Consider the following 25,717-nt stretch of genomic DNA (forward strand, 5'->3'; position numbering starts at 1 on the left):
TAAAGGTGCATAAAGTGTAAAAAGAAGCCTTTAATACATACTGTCACAGAACAAAAGGAGGAGTCGGGGGTTGAAAAATGATAATGCTAACAAAGAGTGTCCATTAGTACAGGTGAAGCATTTACAAGCTTAGGAATAGCCGATAGAGGTCTTTAAGATAATGAAAGGGTTTGATAGGGTAGACGTACAGAAAATGTTTCAACTTGTGGGGCAGTCCACAACTAGGTCATAAATATAAAATAGTCACTAATAAATCCAATGAGGAATTCAGGAGAAACTTCTTTACCCAAAGAGTGGTAAGAATGTGGAACGCGCTACTACAAGGAGTAGTTGAGGCAAATAGCATAGATGCATTTAAAGGGAAGCTAGATAAGCACATGAGGGAGAAAGGAATAGAAGAGTATGCTGATAGGGTTGGATGAAGTAGGGAGGGAGGAGGCTCGTGTGGAGCATAAATGCTGGCATAGACCAGTTGGGCCGAACGGCTTGTTTCTGTGCTGTAGACTTGATGTAATCTTTTCGGGGAATTAATTGAAGTAAAACAACATCTGGTGCATAGATGTGTTTGCAGGGCTTTAATAAACTCAAGGTTATTTTTATTATTATGTATGTAGAAATAAAACAGAAAAAGTTCAAATACAGGATATTCTCAGAAATTGGCTTCACTATTAACGTTTTTTCAATTAGTTGACAGGTTAGCATAATATTTTTATTAACACTTACAACCTATATTGCACATTGTACTTGCTCAAAGATATGTGTTTTTAGATGAATCAAATCCTGCACCATAAATACTTACTCCAAGAAATATGTTTTTTGATGAATCGAATCCTGCAGCATAAATCCGTGCAGTATATGGTGCATTTCTGTCACAAACTATCCTACATGCAAATCTAGAGATGGTGCTTTGCGTGATTTGCGTCTCATCATTACTCTGGCTCCCAGACACTGTGTCCGTCACCACAAAGTCAATAGGATTCTCTGTGGATCTTCCAATCTGTGATAAAAGGAAAAACAAATATTGCAATATGGCATTGCAGAACACTGCAATATAGAATTACATGGAAAGTACAGCAAAGAAACAGGCCATTCGGCCCAACAGGTCCATGCCAGTGTTTATGCTCCACACAAGCTTCCTCCCTCCCTACTTCATCTAACCCTATCAGCATATCCTTCTATTCCTTTCTCCCTCAGGTGTTTATCTGGCTTCCCCTTAAATGCATCTATGCTAGTCACCTCAACTACTCCTTGTGGTAGCAAGTTCCACATTCTAACCACTCTGGGCAAAGAAGTTTCTCCTGAATTCCCTATTGGATTTATTAGTGACTATCTTATATTTATGGCCCCTAATTCGGGTCTCCCCCTGAAAGTGGAAATATCTTCTCGACATCTACCCTCTCAAACCCTTTCATAACGATAAAGACCTATATCAGGTCACCCCTCAGTCTTCTCTTTTCTAGAGAAAAGAGCCCCAGCCTGCTCAATTTTTCCTGCTAGGTATCACCTCTCAGTTCTGCTATCATCCTAGTAAATCTTTTTTGCACCTTCTCCAGTGCCCGTATAGCCTTTTTATAATAAGACGATCAGAACTGTTCACAGTACTCCAAATGTGGCCTAACCAAGGTTCTGCACACATTTAACATAATTTCTCTGCTTTTCAATTCCATCCCTCTAGAAATGAACCCCAGTGCTTGGTTTGCTTTTTTAAAAAAAATGGCCTTATTAACTTGCGTTTTAACCTGCTATTTTTAGTGATTTGAATAATATTTCCATGTCACTCACAAATATTTGTATTAGCAAGAAATTGAATCTATTTTTTTCATAGAATTATATCAGTACTCTCTTTTTCTATCTTCTTGCTACAATGCATTTTCTAAATTCTTCAAAAGGATCATTAAATACCAACTGAGCAACATATAACGGGACATTAAAATTCAGTTAGCCTTGTAAAGGCTTATGTAGATGACAGCTTGGATTCATATGGCTCTAGTAAATGGCGTTCTGCTATGTGGATACTTGATTGTCAATTAGCGCACCATATACACACTTTTAGGAATGACATATGAATGTGTTGCATTACAGCAATTATAACCTATTTTAGCTATTGTACTTTATGCCTTACAATGCAATTAACAATTAAAGTCTAAACATTTGATAATCTTCAACTTCTGAAAGTCTCACAGCTGTTTTGGTTTTAAACATCAGCTTTCCAACAATCAAAAAGAACACAAACAATGTAAAAGAATATCTCAGAGTACTTTACAATGGGAGAGATGGACACAGAGTAGGAAATAATGAAAATTTAGGGGGGTTGGGGAGGAGAGAAAGATAAATGGTACGATTGAGGAGATAGTATTTTTTGAAGGCTTTAGAATACAGGTAGAGAGGGATTGAGGCAAAGTGATTTTGGAAGGAAGTTCCAGAGAAAAGGCATATATCAGTTGAAAGATCTTCCTCGTACAGGAACCATTATACTAAATGGGAATACGTGCTTGAAAACAAACAGTTCACAGTGAAGTTAATGTATACATAATACCTACTTTTCTTCCTTCTCCACTTTTTTCTCTCAGCCCATCCTCTCATGAAGGCAGTGGAGTGTGCTAGCTACTGTGATACAGTTGTTGGCAACTCTCTAGGCTCAGGAAAGAGGTACTCGACAGTGAGGGTGGCAGGCTGTTCAACTGTGAGGGACATCACAGCCGATCCATGGCCATGCACTTCCCAGTAGGCATCATCAGATAGCAATCTGGAGGAGTATAAATTCCAACTAATTTTTCCTCTGAAGCCCAGGGATGTTGATCCCAACTGTAGCATCCCCACTGATACCCCATGTGAGATCAATAAATCAAGGTACTGTAATTCAGGGTACAGTAGCATAGTGGTTATGTTACTGGACTAATAATCCAGAGCCATCAGTTCAAATCCCACCACGGCAGTTGGGGAATTTAAATTCAATTAATTAAATAAAATCTGGAATTAAAAAAAATAGTACCAGTAACGGTGGCCATGACACTACCGGATTGTCGTAAAAACCCATCTGGTTCACTAATGTCCTTTAGGGAAGGAAACCGTCCTTACCCGGTCTGGCCTAAACATGACTCCAGACCCACAGCAATGTGGTTGATTCTCAATTGCCCTCTGAAATGGCCTAGCAAGCCACTCAGTTGTAAAATCTCGCGAAAAAAAGTCATAAAAATAAAACCGGATGGACCACCCGGCATCGGACACGACAAAGGCAAACCAAGCCCAGTCGACCCTGCAAGTGCTCCTCACAAACATCTGGGGACTTGTGCCAAAATTGGGAGAGCTGTCCCACAGACTAGTCAAGCAACAGCCTGACATAGCCATACTCACAGAATCATACCTTTCAGCCAACGTCCCAGACTCTTCCATCACCATCCCTGGGTATGTCCTGTCCCACCAGCAGGAGAGACCCACCAGAGGTGGCGGTACAGTGACATACAGTCAGAAGGGAGTGGCCCTCAGAGTCCTCAACACGGACTCCGGACCCCATGAAATCACATGGCATCAGGTCAAACATGGGCAAGGAAATCTCCTGCTGATTACCACCTACCGTCCTCCCTCAGCTGATGAATCAGTCCTCCTCCATGTTGAACACCACTTAAAGGAAGCACTGAGGCTAGCAAGAGCACAGAATGTACTCTGCGTGGGGGACTTCAATGTCCATCACCAAGAGTGGCTCGGTTGCACCACCACTGACCGAGCTGGCCAAGTCCTGAAGGACATAGCTGCCAGACTGGGCCTGCAGCAGGTGGTGAGTGAACCAACACGAGGGAAAAACCTACTTGACCTCGTCCTCACCAATCTACCTGTCGCAGATGCATCTGTCCATGACAGTATTGGTAGGAGTGACCACCGCACAGCCCTCGTGGAGATGAAGTCCCGTCTTCGCACTGAGGACACCATCCAACGTGTTGTGTGGCACTATCACCGTGCTAAATGGGATAGATTTAGAACAGATCTCGCAGCTCAAGACTGGGCATCCTTGAGGCGCTGTGGGCCATCAGCAGCAGCAGAATTGTATTCCAGCACAATCTGTAACCTCATGCCCGGCATATTCCTTACTCTACCATTACCAACAAGCCAGGGGATCAACCCTGGTTCAATGAGGAGTGTAGAAGAGCATGCCAGGAGCAGCACCAGGCGTACCTAAAAATGAGGTGCCAACCTGGTGAAGCTACAACTCAGGACTACATGCATGCTAAACAGTGGAAGCAACATGCTATAGACAGAGCTAAGCGATTCCACAACCAACGGATCAGATCAAAGCTCTGCAGTCCTGCCACATCCAGTTGTGAATGGTGGTGGACAATTGAACAACTAACGGGAGGAGGAGGCTCTGTAAACATCCCCATCCTCAATGAAGGCAGAGTCCAGCACGTGAGCACAAAAGACAAGGCTGAAGTGTTTGCAACTATCTTCAGCCAGAAGTGCCGAGTGGATGATCCACCTCGGCCTCCACCTGATATCCGCACCATCACAGAAGCCAGTCTTCAGCCAATTCGATTCACTCCACGTGATATCAAGGAACGTCCGAGTGCACTGGATACAGCAAAGGCTATGGGCCCCAACAGCATCCTGGCTGTAGTGCGAAGACTCGTGCTCCAGAACTAGCTGCACCGCTAGCCAAACTGTGACAGTACAGCTCAACACTGGCATCTACCCGACAATGTGGAAAATTGCCCAGGTAAGTCCTGTCCACAAAAAGCAGGACAATTCCAATCCGGCCAATTACCGACCCATCAGTATACTCTCAATCATCAGCAAAGTGATGGAAGGTGTCGTCGACAGTGCTATCAAGCGGCACTTACTCACCAATAACCTGCTCACCGATGCTCAGTTTGGGTTCCGCCAGGGCTATTCGGCTCCAGACCTCATTACAGCCTTGGTCCAAACATGGACAAAAGAGCTGAATTCCAGAGGTAAGGTGAGAGTGACTGCCCTTGACATCAAGGCAGCATTTGACAGAGTGTGGCACCAAGGAGTCCTAGTAAAATTGAAGTCAAAGGGAATTAGGGGGAAAACTCTCCAGTGGCTGGAGTCATACCTAGCACAAAGGAAGATGGTAGTGGGTGTTGGAGGCCAATCACCTCAGCCCCAGGACATTGCTGCAGGAGTTCCTCAGGGCAGTGTCCTTGGCCCAACCATCTTCAGCTGCTTCATCAATGACCTTTCCTCCATCATAAGGTCAGAAATGGGGATGTTCGCTGATGATTGCACAGTGTTCAGTTGCATTCGCAACCGCTCAAATAATGAAGCAGTCCGTGCCCGCATGCAGCAAGACCTGGACAACATCCAGGTTTGGGCTGATAAGTGGCAAGTAACATTCACGCCAGACAAGTTCCAGGCAATGACCATCTCCAACAAGAGAGTGTCTAACCACCTCCCCTTGACATTCAACGGCATTACTATCGCCGAATCCCCCACCATCAACATCCTGGGGGTCACCATTGACCAGGAACTTAACTGGACCAGCCATATAAATACTGTGGCTACGAGAGCAGGTCAGAGGCTGGGGATTCTGTGGCGAGTGATTCACTTCCTGACTCCCCAAAGCCTTTCCACCATCTACAAGGCACAAGTCAGGAGTGTGATGGAGTACTCTCCACTTGCCTGGATGAGTGCAGCTCCAATAACATCCAGGACAAATCAGCCCGCTTGATTGGCATCCCATCCACCACCCTAAACATTCACTCCCTTCACCACCGGCGCACTGTGGCTGCAGTGTGTACCATCCACAGGATGCACTGTAGCAACTCGCCAAGGCTTCTTCGACAGCGCCTCCCAAACCCGCGACCTCTATCACCTAGAAGGACAAGGGCAGCAGGCACATGGGAACAACACCACCTGCACGTTCCCCTCCAAGTCACACACCATCCCGACTTGGAAATATATCGCCGTTCCTTCATCGTCGCTGGGTCAAAATCCTGGAACTCCCTTCCTAACAGCACTGTGGGAGAACCTTCACCACACGGACTGCAGCGGTTCAAGAAGGCGGCTCACCACCACCTTCTCAAGGCCAATTAGGGATGGGCAATAAATGCTGGCCTCGCCAGCGACACCCACATCCCATGAACGAATAAAAAATTTTAATCTCGAGCCTTTCTGATTTGTACCACACCATGTGGGGAAGTTACATCATCAAATACTCACAATTCCTATTTGAAATAATATTTTGTTTGAACAGAGGAGCTGAAACACTGATTTACTTAAATCTATTTGGAAAGTGTATGAATTTATGTGCTTCTGAAATGGAATCCTTTAACTGCATGTCAGAATTTACACACGTCAACCCAAGTCCAAATAAAACTCACCAAACTGGACTGAACAGGAGTTACCTCCTGCTGGGCTGCAGAAAACATTTTGCATAAATGTAGTATCTTTTAAGAATATAGCAAGTATATAGACTATTTAAATACAGCAAGTAGATAGGTCTTACCTGAAACATATCTGTGTCCTTGTCATGCGTATACTCTACCACCACAGTCTGGTTCCTGGATAGCGTATATGAGATGCTATGTTGCCCTTTACAATTAACTGCCTATGAAGTAGTAAAAAAAAGTGACATTAATATTTTTCTTGGAATTTACAACTGGCTTGCAGTAGTGTGGGCACTAACAGTAAGAATTTTTCTTTTTTAAATCAACTGCGCAAGAAGTTGCAATTTTAAAAACATAGAAAGCATGTTAAATAAAATGTGCTGCAAAAATAGACTAATGTATAAAAATCTCCCATAAATAATTAAGTTTCAAAGCCATTTACAGGGTTGAAATACAACAGCCCAAGCAAGACTAAAATTTTCAACCTATGTCGATCTACAGGTTCCAAATTGTATTCTTGTACATTTTTTGCTATTCTGTTTCAACAACTTTACCACTGCATCCATTAACCTCCAGTTGAGAGTGTGGAAAAGTCCATGGACATCTTTGCAGGTTTTAATAGGGCCAATATAGTCATGTGGGAAGTGATGCATTTTACACAAATCAAGATGGACTCTTGCCCATTTGCACGCCTTCAACATGGAGGTAATTCAGTGTGAATATTCATTCAAGCTGGTATTTGAAACTGGGCCTTTTTCTCACAATCAGCTCGTCACTTAGCATACTCTTATTGTGCACAGTGCTTCTAATATTGCTGGTTTATCCTCAGCAAAATATTTCTATAGCATTCTCTCATAGTGGTTGTGAAGCTTATTGCTTCAATAATCTGTGCCACAGAGTGGTGGACTATGGCTTTGTATCCACAATCCCACACAACCCATGTTCATAATTTCAACTGTCATAGTAACGTCAATGCTGAACAAAAATTACAGGAGAAATATGGGAATTAGTCTTCCAGGCAAATCCTAGTAGCAAGTAAGAGCACAACACTGCTGGAGACCTCTTACTGTTTTGGTTGAGGGACATGTCATACAGCAAAAGAAATTGCTTATAAAAAGTATATTTATCCGGTCCAGGCGTATAAAAGAAAGCTTACAGTCTGATATGTAATCATATTTTTAAAAAGCAACTGTGATACAAAGTACTCCCTGCTCTTATATCCTATGCCTCAGCTAAAAAAGTATCCCTATGCTTCCTTAACCACCTAATCTACCTGTCTCGCTACCTTCAGGGATCTATGGACATGCACTCCAAGGTCCCTCTTTTCCTCTACGCTTCTCACTATCCTACCCTGTATTGTGTATTCCCTTGCCTTGTTGGCTCTCCCCAAATGCATTACCTCACACTTCTCCGGATTGAATTCCATTTGCCACTTTTCTTTCCACCTGACCAGTCCATTGATATCTTCCTGCAGTCTACAGCTTTCTTCCTCACCATCAGCCCTACGGCCAATTTTTGTATCATCTGCAAACTTCTTAATCATGCCCCCTACATTTAAGTCTAAATCATTGATATATATACCACAAAAAGCAAGGGACCTAGTACTGAGCCTCGCAGGATCCCACTGGAAACAGCCTTCCAGTCACAAAACCCACCCCCCCCCCCCCCACCGTCGACCATTACCCTTTGTTCCTGCCACTGAGCCAATTTTGAATCCAACTGACCACTTTCCCTTGGATTCCATGGGCTTTTACTTTTCTGACCAGTCTGCCATGTGGAACCTTGTCAAAAGCCTTGCTAAAATCCATGTAAACGACATCAACCCTCCTTGTTACCGCCTCAAAAATTCAATCAGATTAGACAGACACTACCTTCCCATAACAAATCCATACTGACTGTCCTTGATTAATCCGTGCCTTTCTAAATGATGATTAATACTGTCCTTCAGGATTTTTTTGAATAATTTGCACACCACCGAGGTTAAGCTGATTGGCCTGTAATTACTCAGTCTATCCCTTTCTCCCTTTTTAAACAATGGTTCACTAATGTCCTTTAGGGAAGGAAACCTGCCGTCCTTACCCGGTCTGGCCTATACGTGACTCCAGACCCACAGCAATGTGGTTGATTCTTAATTGCCCTCAGTTGTAAAATCTCGCTACGAAAAGTCATAATAAGAATAAAACCGGACGGACCACCCGGCATCGGACCACTAAGCACCGGACACGACAACGGCAACGGCAAACCAAGCCCAGTCGACCCTACAAGGTCCTCCTTACTAACATCTGGGGACTTGTGCCAAAATTGGGAGAGCTGTCCCACAGACTAGTCAAGCAACAGCCTGACATAGCCATACTCACAGAATCATACCTTTCAGCCAACATCCCAGACTCTTCCATCACCATCCATGGGTATGTTCTGTCCCACCGGCAGGACAGGCCCACCAGAGGTGGCGGTACAGTGATATACAGTCAGGAAGGAGTGGCTCTGGGAGTCCTCAACATTGACTCTGGACCCCATGAAATCTCATGGCATCAGGTCAAACATGGGCAAGGAAACCTCCTGCTGATTACCACCTACCGTCCTCCCTCAGCTGATGAATCAGTCCTCCTCCATGTTGAGCACCACTTGGAGGAAGCACTGAGGGTAGCAAGGGCACAAAATGTACTCTGGGTGGGGGACTTCAATATCCATCACCAAGAGTGGCTCGGTAGCACCACTGCTGACCGAGTCCTGAAGGACATAGCTGCTAGACTGGGCCTGCGGCAGGTGGTGAGCGAACCAACACGAGGGAAAAACTTACTTGACCTCGTCCTCACCAATCTACCTGTCGCAAATGCATCTGTCCACGACAGTATTGGTAGGAGTGACCACCACACAGTCCTCGTGGAGATGAAGTCCCGTCTTCGCACTGAGGACACCATCCAACATGTTGTGTGGCACTACCACCGTGCTAAATGGGATAGATTCAGAACAGATCTAGCAGCTCAAAACTGGGCATCCATGAGGCACTGTGGGCCATCAGCAGCAGCAGAATTGTATTCCAGCACAATCTGTAACCTCATGGCCCGGCATATTCCTCACTCTACCATTACCAACAAGCCAGGAGATCAACCTTGGTTCAATGAGGAGTGTAGAAGAGCATGCCAGGAGCAGCACCAGGTGTACCTAAAAATGAGGTGCCAACCTGGAGAAGCTACAACTCAGGACTACATGCATGCTAAACAGCGGAAGCAACAAGCTATAGACGGAGCTAAGCGATTCCACAACCAACGGATCAGATCAAAGCTCTGCAGTCCTGCCACATCCAGTCGTGAATGGTGGTGGATAATTAAACAACTAACGGGAGGAGGAGACTCTGCAAACATCCCCATCCTCAATGATGGCGGAGTCCAGCACGTGAGTGTAAAAGACAAGGCTGAAGCATTTGCAACCATCTTCAGCCCGAAGTGCCGAGTGGATGATCCATCTCTGCCTCCTCCCGATATCCCCACCATCACGGAAGCCGGTCTTCGGCCAATTCGATTCACTCCACGTGATATCAAGAAACGGCTGAGTGCACTGGATACAGCAAAGGCTATGGGCCCCGACAACATCCCAGCTGTAGTGCTGAAGACTTGTGCTCCAGAACTAGCTGCGCCTCTAGCCAAGCTGTTCCAGTACAGCTACAACACTGGCATCTACCCGACAATGTGGAAAATTGCCCAGGTATGTCCTGTCCACAAAAAGCAGGACAAATCCAATCCGGCCAATTACCGCCCCATCAGTCTACTCTCAATCATCAGCAAAGTGATGGAAGGTGTCGTCGACAGTGCTATCAAGCGGCACTTACTCACCAATAACCTGCTCACCGATGCTCAGTTTGGGTTCCGCCAGGACCACTCTGCTCCAGACCTCATTACAGCCTTGGTCCAAACATGGACAAAAGAGCTGAATTCCAGAGGTGAGGTGAGAGTGATTGCCCTTGACATCAAGGCAGCATTTGACCGAGTGTGGCACCAAGGAGCCCTAGTAAAATTGAAGTCAATGGGAATCAGGGGGAAAACTCTCCAGTGGCTGGAGTCATACCTAGCACAAAGGAAGATGGTAGTGGTTGATGGAGGCCAATCATCACAGCCCCAGGACATTGCTGCAGGAGTTCCTCAGGGCAGTGTCTTAGGCCCAACCATCTTCAGCTGCTTCATCAATGACCTTCCCTCCATCATAAGGTCAGAAATGGGGATGTTTGCTGATGACTGCACAGTGTTCAGTTCCATTCGCAACCCCTCAAATAATGAAGCAGTCCGAGCCCGCATGCAGCAAGACCTGGACAACATCCAGGCTTGGGCTCATAAGTGGCAAGTAACATTCGCGCCAGATAAGTGCCAGGCAATGACCATCTCCAACAAGAGAGAGTCTAACCGCCTCCCCTTGACATTCAACGGCATTACCATCGCCAAATCCCCCACCATCAACATCCTGGGGGTCACCATTGACCAGAAACTTAACTGGACCAGCCATATAAATACTGTGGCTACGAGAGCAGGTCAGAGGCTGGGTATTCTGCGGCGAGTGACTCACCTCCTGACTCCACAAAGCCTTTCCACCATCTACAAGGCACAAGTCAGGAGTGTGATGGAATACTCTCCACCTGCTTGGATGAGTGCAGCTCCAACAACACTCAAGAAGCTCGACACCATCCAAGATAAAGCAGCCCGCTTGATTGGCACCCCATCCACCACCCTAAACATTCACTCCCTTCACCACCGGCGCACTGTGGCTGCAGTGTGTACCATCCACAGGATGCACTGCAGCAACTCGCCAAGGCTGCTTCGACAGCACCTCCCAAACCCGCGACCTCTACCTGCTAGAAGGACAAGAGCAGCAGGCACGTAGGAACAACACCACCTGCACGTTCTCCTCCAAGTCACACACCATCCCGACTTGGAAATATATCGCCGTTCCTTCATTGTCGCTGGGTCAAAATTCTGGAACTCCCTTCCTAACAGCACTGTGGGAGAACCGTCACCACACGGACTGCAGCAGTTCAAGGCGGCGGCTCACCACCACCTTCTCGAGGGCAATTAGGGATGGGCAATAAATGCTGGCCTCGCCAGCGACGCCCACATCCCATGAACGAGTAAAAAAAAACCACGTTAGCAGTCCTCCAGCACCATGCCTGTAGCCCACCAAATTTGGTTAAGACCTGGATGCATTGGGGTCCTGACCGTAAATTTGAGTTCCTGATTAGCCTGTTGGAGGCAGAGCCTCTGACCGTACCAAACATGGCCTCCAAGAACTTACATTTATACAGTGCCTTTAATATAGGAAAAATGTCCCACGGCATTTCACAGAACCGTAATCAGACAAAAAACACTGAGACAAAGAGATTGATATTAGGAGGGGTGACTAAAAGTTTGGTCAAGAGGTGGGTTTTAAGGAGGGTCTTAAAGGAGGAATGGGAGGTGCAGAGATTTAGGGAAGAATTCCTAGAGCTTAGGACCTAGATGGCTGAAGGCACGTGAAAGAATATAGGAAATAGGGAAAAATTTGGCACCTTTTTCTTAAATGCTACTCGTCATCATGCTCTGCAGGCTGTGCTGCATATTTTGCTGAGCTGTAAGCTGTTAACCTTTGACGAGTGACTGACCCTTATCCCCTCATTGCTAGACAAGGCAGCTGCATGATAAAACAGGAACAATGACTCAAAAAGCAGAACAATAATCCAAAGATAACCCATCAGTACAGGTTTCCCGGACGTCCCTACGATTTTGACATAAGGACGACTTTTTTTTTGTTGGTTTCCTGTCTGACTGACCGGCTGATCGCAGTCCGACGGGAGACCAGCCAGGGAGATGACACCTCCAGGTAAGTTTTTGTTTGCATGGGGGGGTGGGGGGCGGAGAAACGGGACAGGGGGCATTGATGGGCAAGGGGGTCGCAAGTTATGGGGCATGGAATTGGGGGTCAGTCACAGGGGGACGGAATCAGGGGTCACCGATCATTGAGGGGGAGTGTCGGAGAATCAGGGTCGGGGGTCAAGGGATCAGGGTCGGAGGATCGGGGTCGGGGTCAGGGGGGCTCGGTGCAGGTAGACTTGTTGGGCATGGGGGAAGCACTCCTTATTCCTGCTCCTCCGGGCCCACAAGCTGTGCCTTTCTAGGTACTTACCTGCAGTCTCAGGCCTTCTTGCCCCCTTTCACGAGGCATAAAAGAGAAGGTCCAGGAATCCTGGCCCCCTGGAGTTGAAATGGGCAATTAGTAAAAAATGGAGGCCTGAAGCCTCCTTGAAAGGTTTTAAGGCCCGGCCCGCCTCCTGGGAGCAGGTTGGTCGCCCGCCCCTCGTCCCACCCTAGTGAAAACCAGAAATGGGCGGGCTGGAGGCGGGTCTGAAATGGTGGCAATTTTCAATGCCTCCCCCACCCCAACCTACTCATTTTTTACTTTTAAAATCGTGCCCCAGGATCACGACTAGACAGCTAGACAATGCAGTCACGCAAACTGGCCTCCTTGAAAAACTACCTTGAAAAGGATCTTGTGGTTAAATGAGTAATGTTAAAAACAAACTGACCATTTTGAATTCTTTGAAAAACAACTGTTAAATCTGTAAGGGTCTTATGAGTGTTGTTCCATATATGGTGTGAGTTTCCTACGATGGGGGACATAAAAATCCAACATCTTTTGAGCTCAGGGCAGAGGAATCAATGAAGATCATCCAACTGTCAAAAGAACACCTAGCTGTCTGAAGATGTCACCACTTTCAGAAGAACAACTCACTGTCGGAAAACTTGAAACGACCACATCGCCAACTTAACTGCCCAGTGGTCACTGTTTGATGTGTGTTGTCTAAATATTTGATACCTTTACATGATTAATTACCAATTGATGTCATGTCCGAATCTGTTATAAATTGGCGAGCCAGCCAGGAGGTGACAAATCAATGTTTCATGTTGACATAAAATCAAACACCTAAAAGGAAAAACTGTTCTTAAAAAAAAAAATCACAAAAGACACAAATTGTTCAAATTCTGGAAGTGAGGTTTCGTTTTAGTACAAATTATCATGGCAAATGTCCATGAAATGTTAGAAAAGAAACTAAAAAATAAACTAAAGGGGTCCGAGCATCCTGTAGAATTAATCTCCAAAATAGTGGAGAAGGAGAGGCTTACGAGATGGCCATCGAATGGGTCGAGGAGCAAGTTCAAAATAAGATGAAGGAGAGAGTTGGCGAAAGGGCAGCAAACTTGTGTGCACTTAAGAGTGGGGAACATATTAAACAATTAAAAGAGGATTATAGGAATCAGTTAGAGGAAATTAAGAGACAGTCAGGTGAAAGAAACAGGGAAATTAAGAAAGTCAGATGAAAGAGACAGGGAAATTAAGTGATGGTCAGATGAAAATGAAAGGTTGAAAGAATGTCTGACTGATGTCTTGATTATGCTGGAGAGCTCGCAGTTGGTGGCTAAAACTGCGACAGCACAGGGGCTACAGAGTTAGAAAATATTACAAGAGAGAGATAGACTTAGAGAAAACTGGGAGACTATTGTAGGAACTCATCAACTGTAGAGGGGCTTTAAGGGAGATTATGTGTTGACCCATAAATTCGGTAGACCACATATGATGTAAGTTAATGATTCAAGAGTTATGGGGCAAATTGAGCCAACAAGGGACTGTGGTGGCTGCTGTAACGTGAGGAATCATGGGAGGTACAGAAGGTTGTAACAACAAGTGTTTCCGATGTCAGAAAATGGGTCATCGCGTCATAGACTGCTGTAGTAATGTAGCGCCTCCTGACAGAGAAACAATGAAGGAAATCATACCATGACTCCCCAAAAACCGGGAGAGGTGGAGCAAAAATTAGATAAATTAATAACCCTCCTGACTACCCAACAACAGCTCCAAGAACAGTTGAGAGTTAAGAGAGATAGTTTTTGTACAATGACCCAAGTGGGTGGTGATGGAAACTAGGTAGATGGGGAAGGGTTGCCAGAGGAGATTGCGAACTATCGCTCCCCAGGCAACACAATGACACAAAGAGCCAGTGATGAGAATAAACTAGATTGTGAAGGCTTAGATGAGGATTGCAAAATGGAAATCGCAGAAGTCAAAGAATCATTTAATCAAACTCAAAACGTGTTAGAGAGTAAAAGACCAGAAGGGAGAGGCAGAAAGTGAACCACGAAAGAGACTAGAACTCCAAGCTGGTTTCCCAGTATCCCCTTTCCATTCAATATACCCCATCCTTCCAGCAATGAAGGAGAAAACATTTAAACAGGAGAGCCAATACATAAATGATAAATGGTCTTTTCTACATGAGATTTTAAATCATAACAAAATTGAGTTAAGTAGGAAACATCAGAGTTTGAAAATTCAGAGGAGAAAGGCTAGTGATTTAAAACAGGGGGAAAAGGTGAAAAGGGAAGATTCCGTCTCTCCTACTGGATACAAGCTACTGGATTTTTCTTCGTTTAAGTGTGTTGTCTCCTCAATAGTGTTGCAATCTGCAGGGTGCAACTGGCTCCATTTCCTCTTTTTTCACAAAACTGAAGCAGCGTTCACCCTTTGTAGTCCTGGTTGTTTAATATAAGCATTTCAATTCATTGTATTTTCTAAGCATAGTACCATTGTTAAATATACAATAAGTCAAAAGGGTTTGGAAAATTATTATACAGTCACGGGACCATGTCCTATTTTATGTCTGTGAGATTTGAGATCTAAATCGATTATTTTCTTTTCAATTCGGCAAAGTTTCTTTAAATTTAGTTGCAATCTGCCTGATTATGGAGCTGCTGTGATGAAGCTGGCCCAGACTTCTTTTCAGTCAGTACTGCAAAGAAGTTTTAAAATTATGTTGCCTTACACAGAGTTAGTTCCACATTTGGAACGACTTTGACCCTGTGGGTCTACAGCCGTCCAACGGAGGAAATTAGTCGGTAGCAAAGTATAGAGCGTCGAAGACAACGGACAGTTGAGACATCAGGTCAAGATTGTGTAGGGTGTTCTACCCCAAGTGTCCGAAGAAACTGGAGGCAGAAGAAATAATTCTTTATGCGTTCTCCACAGATGAAGTGAAATGGACAAAGTGATATTAATTACATTTATTATTGGGGAGTACAATGTGACAGGGACTTAGAAACTGTAAAATATGCCATAAGTGAATAACGTTTAATTTATGGTATTGTGATGTGGAAGTGCATGAAGGGATACTTGACCATATTAACTCTTTATTAATTCACTTAACTCACATAATAGACTTAGCCACAAGCACACATAGAAGCACAATTGTGTAATTACTTTTGAGTTTCTCATGTTGATAATTAATTTAGTTGAGCAAGTCGCCTAGCACAGCCTGTCCTCCCCCGAGATAGGGATGTAGCTAACTACAGGAATAAATGGCCATATAGCCTTGAGACTAGCTACAGCCCTACTGATAATGAGAGACAGGAATGTAGGGAGAAAGCAGATGACTAACACTTTCTCAGGCCTACGTGCAAGGTAACAAGATGGCTATGGGTGTTCGAGGGCGGGCTCACTATTTGATTGACCAACTACCTGAGCCAATAAAGAATGTACGTGTACGCCCATATTCTGTAACAGGTGGGCGTTGTTTACTGAATTGTATAAACGTGAGCTGTTTCTTTAACTCGGCGAAGTTGTACCCTCAACCATTGTTTGAGGTGCTCGTCCACTTGTATACAAGTTAAGGTTCAATAAAGTTTCTCTATGTACTACTTGTTTGGGTGTTAATATTACTTATTACTATACAAATGCATTAAGTTTCGACAGTGGTAAATGTCCACAGGAGACATGCAGATAAAAAGGGAATGAGAGGTAGAGAGTGATAAATAACATAACGGGGGTAGAAAATAGGCCAGAGAAGGGCATCTTCAGGACAAGACAGGACAAGTCAGATGCTGTGGAATACGTAGGTGCGATAATGGGGATATTCGGAACAGGGATGTCAATTTGGAATCGGGTAGATGTTGAGACTATAAAGAAGCATGCATGTCATTATGAACATGCACAAGCCAAACTGGTCAATGCACCAATCCAAAACACAATGAGTTAACATTGGAAGAACATTATACCATCTATAACATGCACGATATTGCCAAGTTTTTCATTCAGGTGCAGGGGAAAATAAATGAGATGATATACAAGGGAAACAAGCAAGCATAGGGAATAGGACGGGCAACCATTTGTACAGCACGTGGAGCATATGTGCTTCCATTTATTGATCAAACGCAGATTTTTGATGCGAGGTGAATTCCGGGATATGTTATGGAACTACGACCTTGTCCGTTGGTATTCTAAGGGAGACAGTGAAACAAATGCGAGAGTTAAAGTTCCACCTGTATCAACAATCCACAAACTAGGGTACGTTCCTATTCACCCAATGTGCCAAGTTAGGGATAAGAATAAACCTCGATTTTTACCCTATCCTTCTCTAACATAGATATTACGACATAGATTTAGCGAATAGGCAGAACCACATTCTGTGGGATATTTAGAGGGAGAAGTGTATAAGCAAAGAGTAAACTTGCCTAAGTTAACGGTGTATGACAGGAAAACTGCATCATAGAAGGTGCCCAATTTCAATTGTTGTGTCAAGCAGGGGAACCGATACCTAGGCCGAGGTGGATGTTTCACTGCATGTATGCCTGAGTGGAGACCATGTAGACGTGATCTAAAATTGAGACTAAAACTTTAAAATAGGAGGTACAGGAAAAGATGCGTGAACAAACTTGTGGTGATGCAAACACAAGAAGCTCATTATAATTTGCAGTTAGAGATTATTCCTGCTCTGTTAAACTTATCCTTCTGCATCTTTTATCTTCTGATTTATGTAACTGAATATATGTATATTTTTTAATCATGCTAAGAGAAATGGTACACAGTTTTACTAAGCGCAATCGGGAAGAGATTTAGGTGAACTCACATGGAGACAATGGGAACACTATAAAACAATGCACAAGCAAATAGAGTGATTACTTAAAGGAATGAATAGGCAGATGGAGGATGTTATATCAGAACAAGGGGTGTCACTGGTTTTAATAAAACGATTGGCAGACACACAGATTAGGGATATTGGCAATCATTCAGAATAACGACTAAGGAACAACTGATCTTAAAGGCAATATTGTATGGAGAGTTTTTACAATGTTCAGATTCAAAAGAGGGTTAAATGCTATAGAAAACAATTGGATCCCAAATTTTATATTGGACAAACAAATGATAATCTGGAAATCAGATGGAAATATGGATTGGTGTACGGTGCGAAGACTTGGATTGGTGTATTATGCTAGGAAGCCTTGCAAGCAAAGTGACATTGATCGCAGCTGATTCCTGTGGTAGTGGCAATACCATTGCAATCTGATGTAAAACTGATGAAAGTATTTAAAGTGGAATAGATGGGCTTGATGGAGGATGATATACATGACGAAGTTGTAAATTATCCGAAGATCGACGATATCAGTAAAGGGGAAAAGAAAGGTTCTGGATTGCACCAGACACTTCATGCTGTTCCTGGCTGTGTAGATGTGATGTTTTACAAAGTGCACTGCCAGCTTGTGGTTTCACCCTGGATGAAGAATCCCCCTAATTGTACCACTGAATTTGAGAAGGACCAATGTTGTTTATTCGGAGAGAGGAAGGTATTGCGTTACAACTAACAAGAAGCACTACACATAAGGCAACACCATATGTCCGGTTTGGTGATTAACATCTTGCTTTACACCAACCAGAATTACTAAACTGGGGCTAAGATATTGATGCCTGTTATGGCCACAATGATACAAAAATGCACTTGATTAAGGAAGCATTACGGGCAGTAATTCAATTCAGGCACTCCAAATCCCTTTATCATTGTGTCTTAAAAGCATCTTGGATAGAAGTGATACCTCTCAAACATATGGTCAAAATGCAGCAGTATAACAAGGAAATAGAGAAAGGTAGACAAATCCTTGGGCTAAATCATAGTAGGAGAATGTCTATAATGCTGGTGAATCCCCATGGGCACGTTTAGCGTCATATGCTTTCTTGATCACACAAGTCCTGGTTATCATATCCCTAATAGTGTCGACCTGCTGGATCCACAGGTGGGACTCCAAGTTAAAACAGAATGTGCATCATTCCAAACCATTCCCCTATTGGACTAGATTGATGAAATAAGTGAAGGGTCGAAGACTTAGTCTTCTTCCCCTCAAGGTGTGGAATCAGTAAGAATATTGGAAATAGGGAAAAATGTGACATTTTTCTTAAATGCTACAAACCAACATGCTCTGCAGGCTGTGCTGCGTATTTTGCGGAGTGCGTGGCTTATTTTGCCGAGTTGTAAACTGTTAACCTTTGACTATTGACTGACCCTTATCACCCTCATTGCTAGACAAGGCGGCTCAGTGATAAAAGAGGAACAATGACCCATAAAGCGGAACAACAATCCAAAGATAGCAATAAGACCAGGATCGTGACAAGATAGCTAGACAATGCAGTCACTCAAACTGGCCTCCTTGAAAAACTACCTTGAAAAGGGTCTTGTGGTTTAGATGAGTAATGTTAAAAACAAGCTGACCATCTTGAATTCTTTGAAAAACAACGGTTAATCTATGAGTGTTGTTCCATATAAGGTGTGAGTTTCCTGCAATGGGGTACATAAAAACTCAACGTCTTTTGAACTCAGGGCAGAGGAATCAGCGAAGTCCACCCAACTGTCGAAAGAATACCTAACTGTCTGAAGACGTCACCAGTGTCAGAAGAGCACCTCACCATCGGAAAACTTGAAATGACCACTTCGCCAACCTAATTGCGACCTCTGCCCAGAGATCAAACGGGGTTATATTGTTTTGATCTTTATTGTCTAAATATTTGATATCTTTACATGTTTGATTTGATTATTAATAAATGAGACATTGATTACTAATTGTGTCACATCCGAATCTGTTACACATGCTCATCAATGGTTGGACGAAGAAGGTGGGGGATGCACAGGAGGCCAGAGTTGGAGGAACGTAGAGTTCACAGATTGTTGTAGGGCTGGAGAATGTTAGAGATAGGGAGGGTGAGGCCATGAATGAAGTTTAGCACGAGGATGAGAATTTAAAATGTAACGCTTTGAGGGACTAGGAGCCAATCTGGGTCAGCGAGCACAGAGGTGATGGGTAAGCAGAACTTGGAGTTTACAGAGGTGGAGAATGGGAGATTGGACAGGAGAGCCATGGAGCAGTCGAGTCCAGAGGTGACAAAGGCATGGATGAGAGTTTCGGCAGATGTGCAGAGGCAGGAGCGAAGGTAGGTGATGTTACGGAGGTGGCGCAGGATTGATGGTCTGATTGGGCTCTGGATTTTCTTACACTCTTATGCACCTCAGACTTGACTATGAAAACAAAAACAATGTATTCTGAAATCTTTTAATGATACATTAAAAAATTTATGCCAATTGGCAATTTTTTTTTGTTTTATCAAGTTCTTAAACCAAAAATGTTCAACTTGATGAGAAGATTCATCATTCACAAAGGAGTTTGAACTCTTAGTTAATCCAAGTGCATCCGTTTAGTCCCTAAAATAGGTACTGAATCACCTGATTGCAATATCAAGGTCAACATCTTATAGCAAACAGGACAAGTTACTTGCAGGATAAATAATAAATACATTATACACAGATAAGTGTCGTGTTTGATGAAAAATATATATTTGAACCTGTATTTTATAATAAAATATATGTTCATGAAGGTACCAAATCTTTCGCAATTTTAGGCTGCAATTAAATATCGCCTGTAAATGCAGATTGCTTAAAATTTATTACAAAATGAGTGCTGGCAATGTACAAATTTTGCAAAGAAACACCAATTCCAAACAGTTTAAAAGATCCTTACTACACAGTTATAAATCCTGGAATCAGTAACAATCACATCTATGCTCCACATAGAAGTAGCTGTGTCAAAAATATTTTTCTTCATGCCAATTTTCTCCTGTTCTAAAAGCATCTCCAGCACCTCACTAAGTGACAGTTAATCCTGTCTGAGCCTAGACAAAAAAGAATGCCAGGCTATTCAATCAAGGGGAAAGGGAAGGGATCACAGCAGAGACTGAATGTATTCTCATCCAAAGTGCATACGCACACTTCCAGCAGAAGTTGCAGGATAGTAGAAGGAGTGGGAAGCCTAACTCCCCAACCAGCCCACCTAACATGGGGACAGTGAGGCCAACTGTTAAATCCCCATCACTGCAATAGCTAAAACCAGCTAACTTAGCATGGACTGGAGATGAAACCTTCGACCTTCCTGGTCAGTGTGCCTCAGCTACACATTAATTAAATTCACAAAGTGACACATGGTCACCATATCTCTAACTCTTTAATATTTGCTAATCCTTCATTCTGTGGTTTGTGTTCATTTTTTGCCTTTGTTTTGTTTGGAATCGTATTTTCTGTTTCTCTTTATTCTATTTGTTATTACCTCTGTTGAGTTCTCTGATTTTCAGATTCATTATTTTCAATCATTTATTCAGTCTTTTCCCTACACCCATCTTTACACCTCCCCAACCACCCCCCCCACCTACCCCATCCCCCCCACACACAAACCAAGATGCCTCAGTTTTCCCATTGGGGAAAATATTAACACAAAATGAGAATAATAGAAAAACAGAATGATTAACAAAGAAAGTACTGGAAAATGCATTTAATTACAGTCTTTTTAATTCTAGGTTGTGCATGTGATTATAGCAGCCATCAGATGCATATTGCAAACTCAGAATTATTCAACCTATTTTCCAATATCCCAGCTCTGTGTAATGACAAAATGTGGAGAGCGAGATGGTTAAAATTTCTGCCTTTACTAATTTTGCTTAAGAGGCTAGCATGAATTTTAAGTACGCTTCTTGTTAAAATTAGCAGATAGGAATTTCACCCCAGGTTGTTTTTACCTTAATATAAATACATTTAAAGTCAAATAGTATAATAAAATTATTAGACTTTAGTTTTCAGGCTTTATGGTAAATTATTACCTTATGGGATTAAAGAGATCTTCAGCATGAAATAACAGCCTCAGCCTTCGGGCACTATGCACTACTTATGAAATCCGCAGGTCGCTAGCTTACTAATGCTGTATATATTTGTCAGCATGCTGAGTGTTTTTTTAAATAGTCAAGCAAATATCAATGCAGCAAGGAGGGTTATTTGCCATTAAGCAAAACTTTGAACAGGGAGAACATCACGGCAGTAGTGAGAGGGGATATATCCGAGGGTTCGCCCACTGAGTCTATATGGGTAGAACTGAAAAATAAGAAGGGAGAGATCACTTTGATAGGATTGTACTACAGACCCCCAAATAGTCAACGGGAAATTGAGAAGCAAATATGTAAGGAGATTACAGACAGCTGCAAGAAAAATAGGGTGGTAATAGTAGGGGACTTTAACTTTCCCAACATTGACGGGGACAGCCATAGCATTAGGGGCTTGGATGGAGAGAAATTTGTTGAGTGTATTCAGGAGGAATTTCTCATTCAGTATGTGGATGGCCCGACTAGAGAGGGGGCAAAACTTGACCTCCTCTTGGGAAATAAGGAAGGGCAGGTGACAGAAGTGTTGGTGAGGGATAACTTTGGGACCAGTGATCATAATTCCATTAGTTTTAAGATAGCTATGGAGAAGGATAGGTCTGGCCCAAAAGTTAAAATTCTAAATTGGGGAAAGGCCAATTTTGATGGTATTAGACAGGAACTTTCAGAAGTTGATTGGGAGAGTCTGTTGGCAGGCAAAGGGACGTCTGGTAAGTGGGAGGCTTTCAAAAGTGTGTTAACCAGGGTTCAGGGTAAGCACATTCCTTATAAAGTGAAGGGCAAGGCTGGTAGAAGTAGGGAACCTTGGATGACTCGGGAGATTGAGGCACTAGTCAAAAAGAAGAAGGAGGCATATGACATGCATAGGCAGCTGGGATCAAGTGGATCCCTTGAAGAGTATAGAGATTGCCGGAGTAGAGTTAAGAGAGAAATCAGGAGGGCAAAAAGGGGATATGAGATTGCTTTGGCAGATCAGGCAAAGGTGAATCCAAAGAGCTTCTACAAATACATAAAGGGCAAAAGGGTAACTAGGGAGAGAGTAGGGCCTCTTAAGGATCAACAAGCTCATCTATGTGCGGAACCACAAGAGATGGGTGAGATCCTGAATGAATATTTCACATCGGTATTTACGGTTGAGAAAGGCATGGATGTTAGGGAACTTGGGGAAATAAATAGTGATGTCTTGAGGAGTGCACATATTACAGAGAGGGAGGTGCTGGAAGTCTTAACGCGCATCAAGGTAGATAAATCTCCGGGACCTGATGAAATGTATCCCAGGACGTTATGGGAGGTTAGGGAGGAAATTGCGGGTCCCCTAGCAGAGATATTTGAATCATCCACCGCTACAGGTGAGGTGCCTGAAGATTGGAGGGTAGCAAATGTTGTGCCTTTGTTTAAGAAGGGCGGCAGGGAAAAGCCTGGGAACTACAGACCAGTGAGCCTGACATCTGTAGTGGGTAAGTTGTTAGAGGGTATTCTGAGGGACAGGATCTACAGGCATTTGGAGTGGCAGGGACTAATTAGGAACAGTCAGCATGGTTTTGTGAGAGGAAAATCATGTCTCACGAATTTGATTGAGTTTTTTGAAGGGGTAACCAAGAAGATAGATGAGGGCTGTGCAGTAGACGTGGTCTACATGGACTTCAGCAAAGCATTTGACAAGGTACCGCATGGTAGGTTGTTACATAAGGTTAAATCTCATGGGATCCAAGGTGAGGTAGCCAATTGGATACAAAATTGGCTTGACGACAGAAGGTGGTTGTAGAGGGTTGTTTTTCAAACTGGATGCCTGTGTCCAGCGGTGTGCCTCAGGGATCGGTGCTGGGTCCGCTGTTATTTGTTATTTATATTAATGATTTGGATGAGAATTTAGGAGGCATGGTTAGTAAGTTTGCAGATGACACCAAGATTGGTGGCATTGTGGACAGTGAAGAAGGTTATCTAGGATTGCAACGGGATCTTGATAAATTGGGCCAGTGGGCCGATGAATGGCAGATGGAGTTTAATTTAGATAAATGTGAGGTGATGCATTTTGGTAGATCGAATCGGGCCAGGACCTACTCCGTTAATGGTAGGGCGTTGGGGAGAGTTATAGAACAAAGAGATCTGGGAGTACAGATTCATAGCTCCTTGAAAGTGGACTCACAGGTGGATAGGGTGGTGAAGAAGGCATTCAGCATGCTTGGTTTCATTGGTCAGAACATTGAATGCAGGAGTTGGGATGTCTTGTTGAAGTTGTACAGGGCATTGGTGAGGCCACACTTGGAGTACTGTGTACAGTTCTGGTCACCCTATTATAGAAAGGATATTATTAAACTAGAAAGAGTGCAGAAAAGATTTACTAGGATGCTACCGGGACTTGATGGTTAGACAGACTGGGACTTTTTTCCCTGGAGAGTAGGAGGTTAAGGGGTGATCTTATAGAAGTCTATAAAATAATGAGGGGCATAGATGAGGTCGATAGTCAAAATCTTTTCCCAAAGGTAGGGGAGTCTATAACGAGGGGGCATAGATTTAAGGTGAGAGGGGAGAGATACAAAAGGGTCCAGAGGGGCAATTTTTTCACTCAAAGGGTGGTGAGTGTCTGGAACGAGCTGCCAGAGGCAGTAGTAGAGGCGGGTACAATTTTGTCTTTTAAAAAGCATTTGGACAGTTACATGGGTAAGATGGGTAGAGAGGGAAATGGTCCAAGTGCAGGCAATTGGGACTAGCTTAGTGGTATAAACTGGGCGACATGGACATGTTGGGCCGAAGGGCCTGTTTCCATGTTGTAACTTCTATGATTCTATGATTCTATGATTTTACTGGTTGAAACTTTCAACATATTTGCAGACCAAATGACTTGCTGGCCTGAGGTAATTTCTGTTTTATTATTCTACTTTGCCCTTTTGGAACATGAAGGAATAAAAACTGTTTCCTTCACTTTTTAAAATCACAGAAAATGCCTACTCTGACCAAAAGTGAGCAACTCACTATCAGGTCTCACCAGTGCTACTCAAAATCAATCAAGAAGGTGAATAACAACATTTCGAATACTTTCAATTTCCACCACCCTCTTCTTTTACACAAGTACTTTGTCTTCACTCAGCGCCTTTCCAAACAGCTCAGTTGACATGAGGTCATTACATGGAAAATCTCAAGTAGCTTACTGTACCAGAATCACAAGGTCTTTTCCTGTGCAATATTCAGAGGTACACAACAAACCATTTTGCAGCATTTTGTTTCAACAAATTTGTAACTTACCAATTGGAATATCTCCAAATAATGTAAGTACATTAATGAAAAATATTTCTACTGAGACTGTATATAGGCCTGGGGAGAGCAAAATATAAATCTATAAAGCAGACTCCAAAATCCAAGCAGAGTATTCCATTAATTAAATCGATTCGTGTTTCATTCAAAATTATTGTATTGCTCACTTCTGGAACGAGCACAGCACTGAACATTGGTTTAGGAACTATCGTTCACGACTGTTTGGTGTTGACCAACATACTGCAAACTGCTACTAAATGTATTAATTGGCTAGAATGCCAAAACAAAAAAGTTAGAAAATTGATCAATCCCTGAATTTTTATTTAGAAAACAAGGATTCTTCAAATGAAGGATACTGAGGTAGAAGTTGGTTCTCATTGTGCCGGTTTTCTGGGAGGAAAGCTAGGGCAAAGACGACCAATTTCGGGCCACAATGTCTGCTCCCGATCTGCTCCTGGGTTACGAGCGCAATCATATTGGTAAAGGAGGTCTTTCAGGTGTTCCAGGTGACAACCAATAACAGGCATTACGCCCCTTACATATGTAAATGAGAGGCCTAATACCTGTTTCAGGTCGCCCTCACCAAAATTGGATGGTAACAGCAGAGCAGGTGTCGGGCCTGCTCCACTTAGGATTCTTAAGTGGCCTTTGCAACCGCCAATGGAATGTAAGTAAAAAAATGTTTTAATCTATCAATCAACGTTGCTATGGAGCCAGAAGGAGCAGGAAAACTCCCGACTCCACAGCACTTGCGATTGGCCCCTCATCGGTTGACACTCCACCCCCCCCTCACCCCTCGGTATCACCTTTAGGCCACTTCCAGTGAGCCAAGCATTACGGGGAAGGTGCAGGTGGTGTTGTGCCTGCTGCCCTTGTTCTTCTAAGTGGTAGAGGTCGTGGGTTTGGGAGGTGCTGTCGAAGAAGCCTTGGCGAGTTGCTGCAGTGCATCCTGTAGATGGTACACACTGCAGCCACGGTGCACCGGTGGTGAAGGGAGTGAATGTTTAGGGTGGTGGATGGGCTGCCAATCAAGTGGGCTGCTTTGTCGTGGATGGTGTCGAGCTTCTACAGTGTGTTGGAGCTGCATTCATCCA

At 43.6% G+C, this 25,717-nt stretch overlaps 1 protein-coding gene across 1 annotated transcript in view; it reads right to left on the bottom strand.

Moving 5' to 3' along the window:
• Positions 1 to 25,717, bottom strand: part of LOC137326458 (E3 ubiquitin-protein ligase pellino homolog 2) — a 224,743-nt gene that overhangs the window by 20,624 nt on the left and 178,402 nt on the right. The window contains exons 4-5 of the mRNA XM_067991567.1: positions 6,461 to 6,562; positions 800 to 997 (exon numbers count right to left, since the gene is read on the bottom strand). Coding sequence (XP_067847668.1) covers positions 800 to 997; positions 6,461 to 6,562 — 300 coding nt within the window. The remainder of the gene's footprint in view (positions 1 to 799; positions 998 to 6,460; positions 6,563 to 25,717) is intronic.

This window comes from Heptranchias perlo, chromosome 10 (genome assembly GCF_035084215.1).
Source record: "Heptranchias perlo isolate sHepPer1 chromosome 10, sHepPer1.hap1, whole genome shotgun sequence".
NCBI classification, from domain to species: Eukaryota; Metazoa; Chordata; class Chondrichthyes; order Hexanchiformes; family Hexanchidae; genus Heptranchias; species Heptranchias perlo.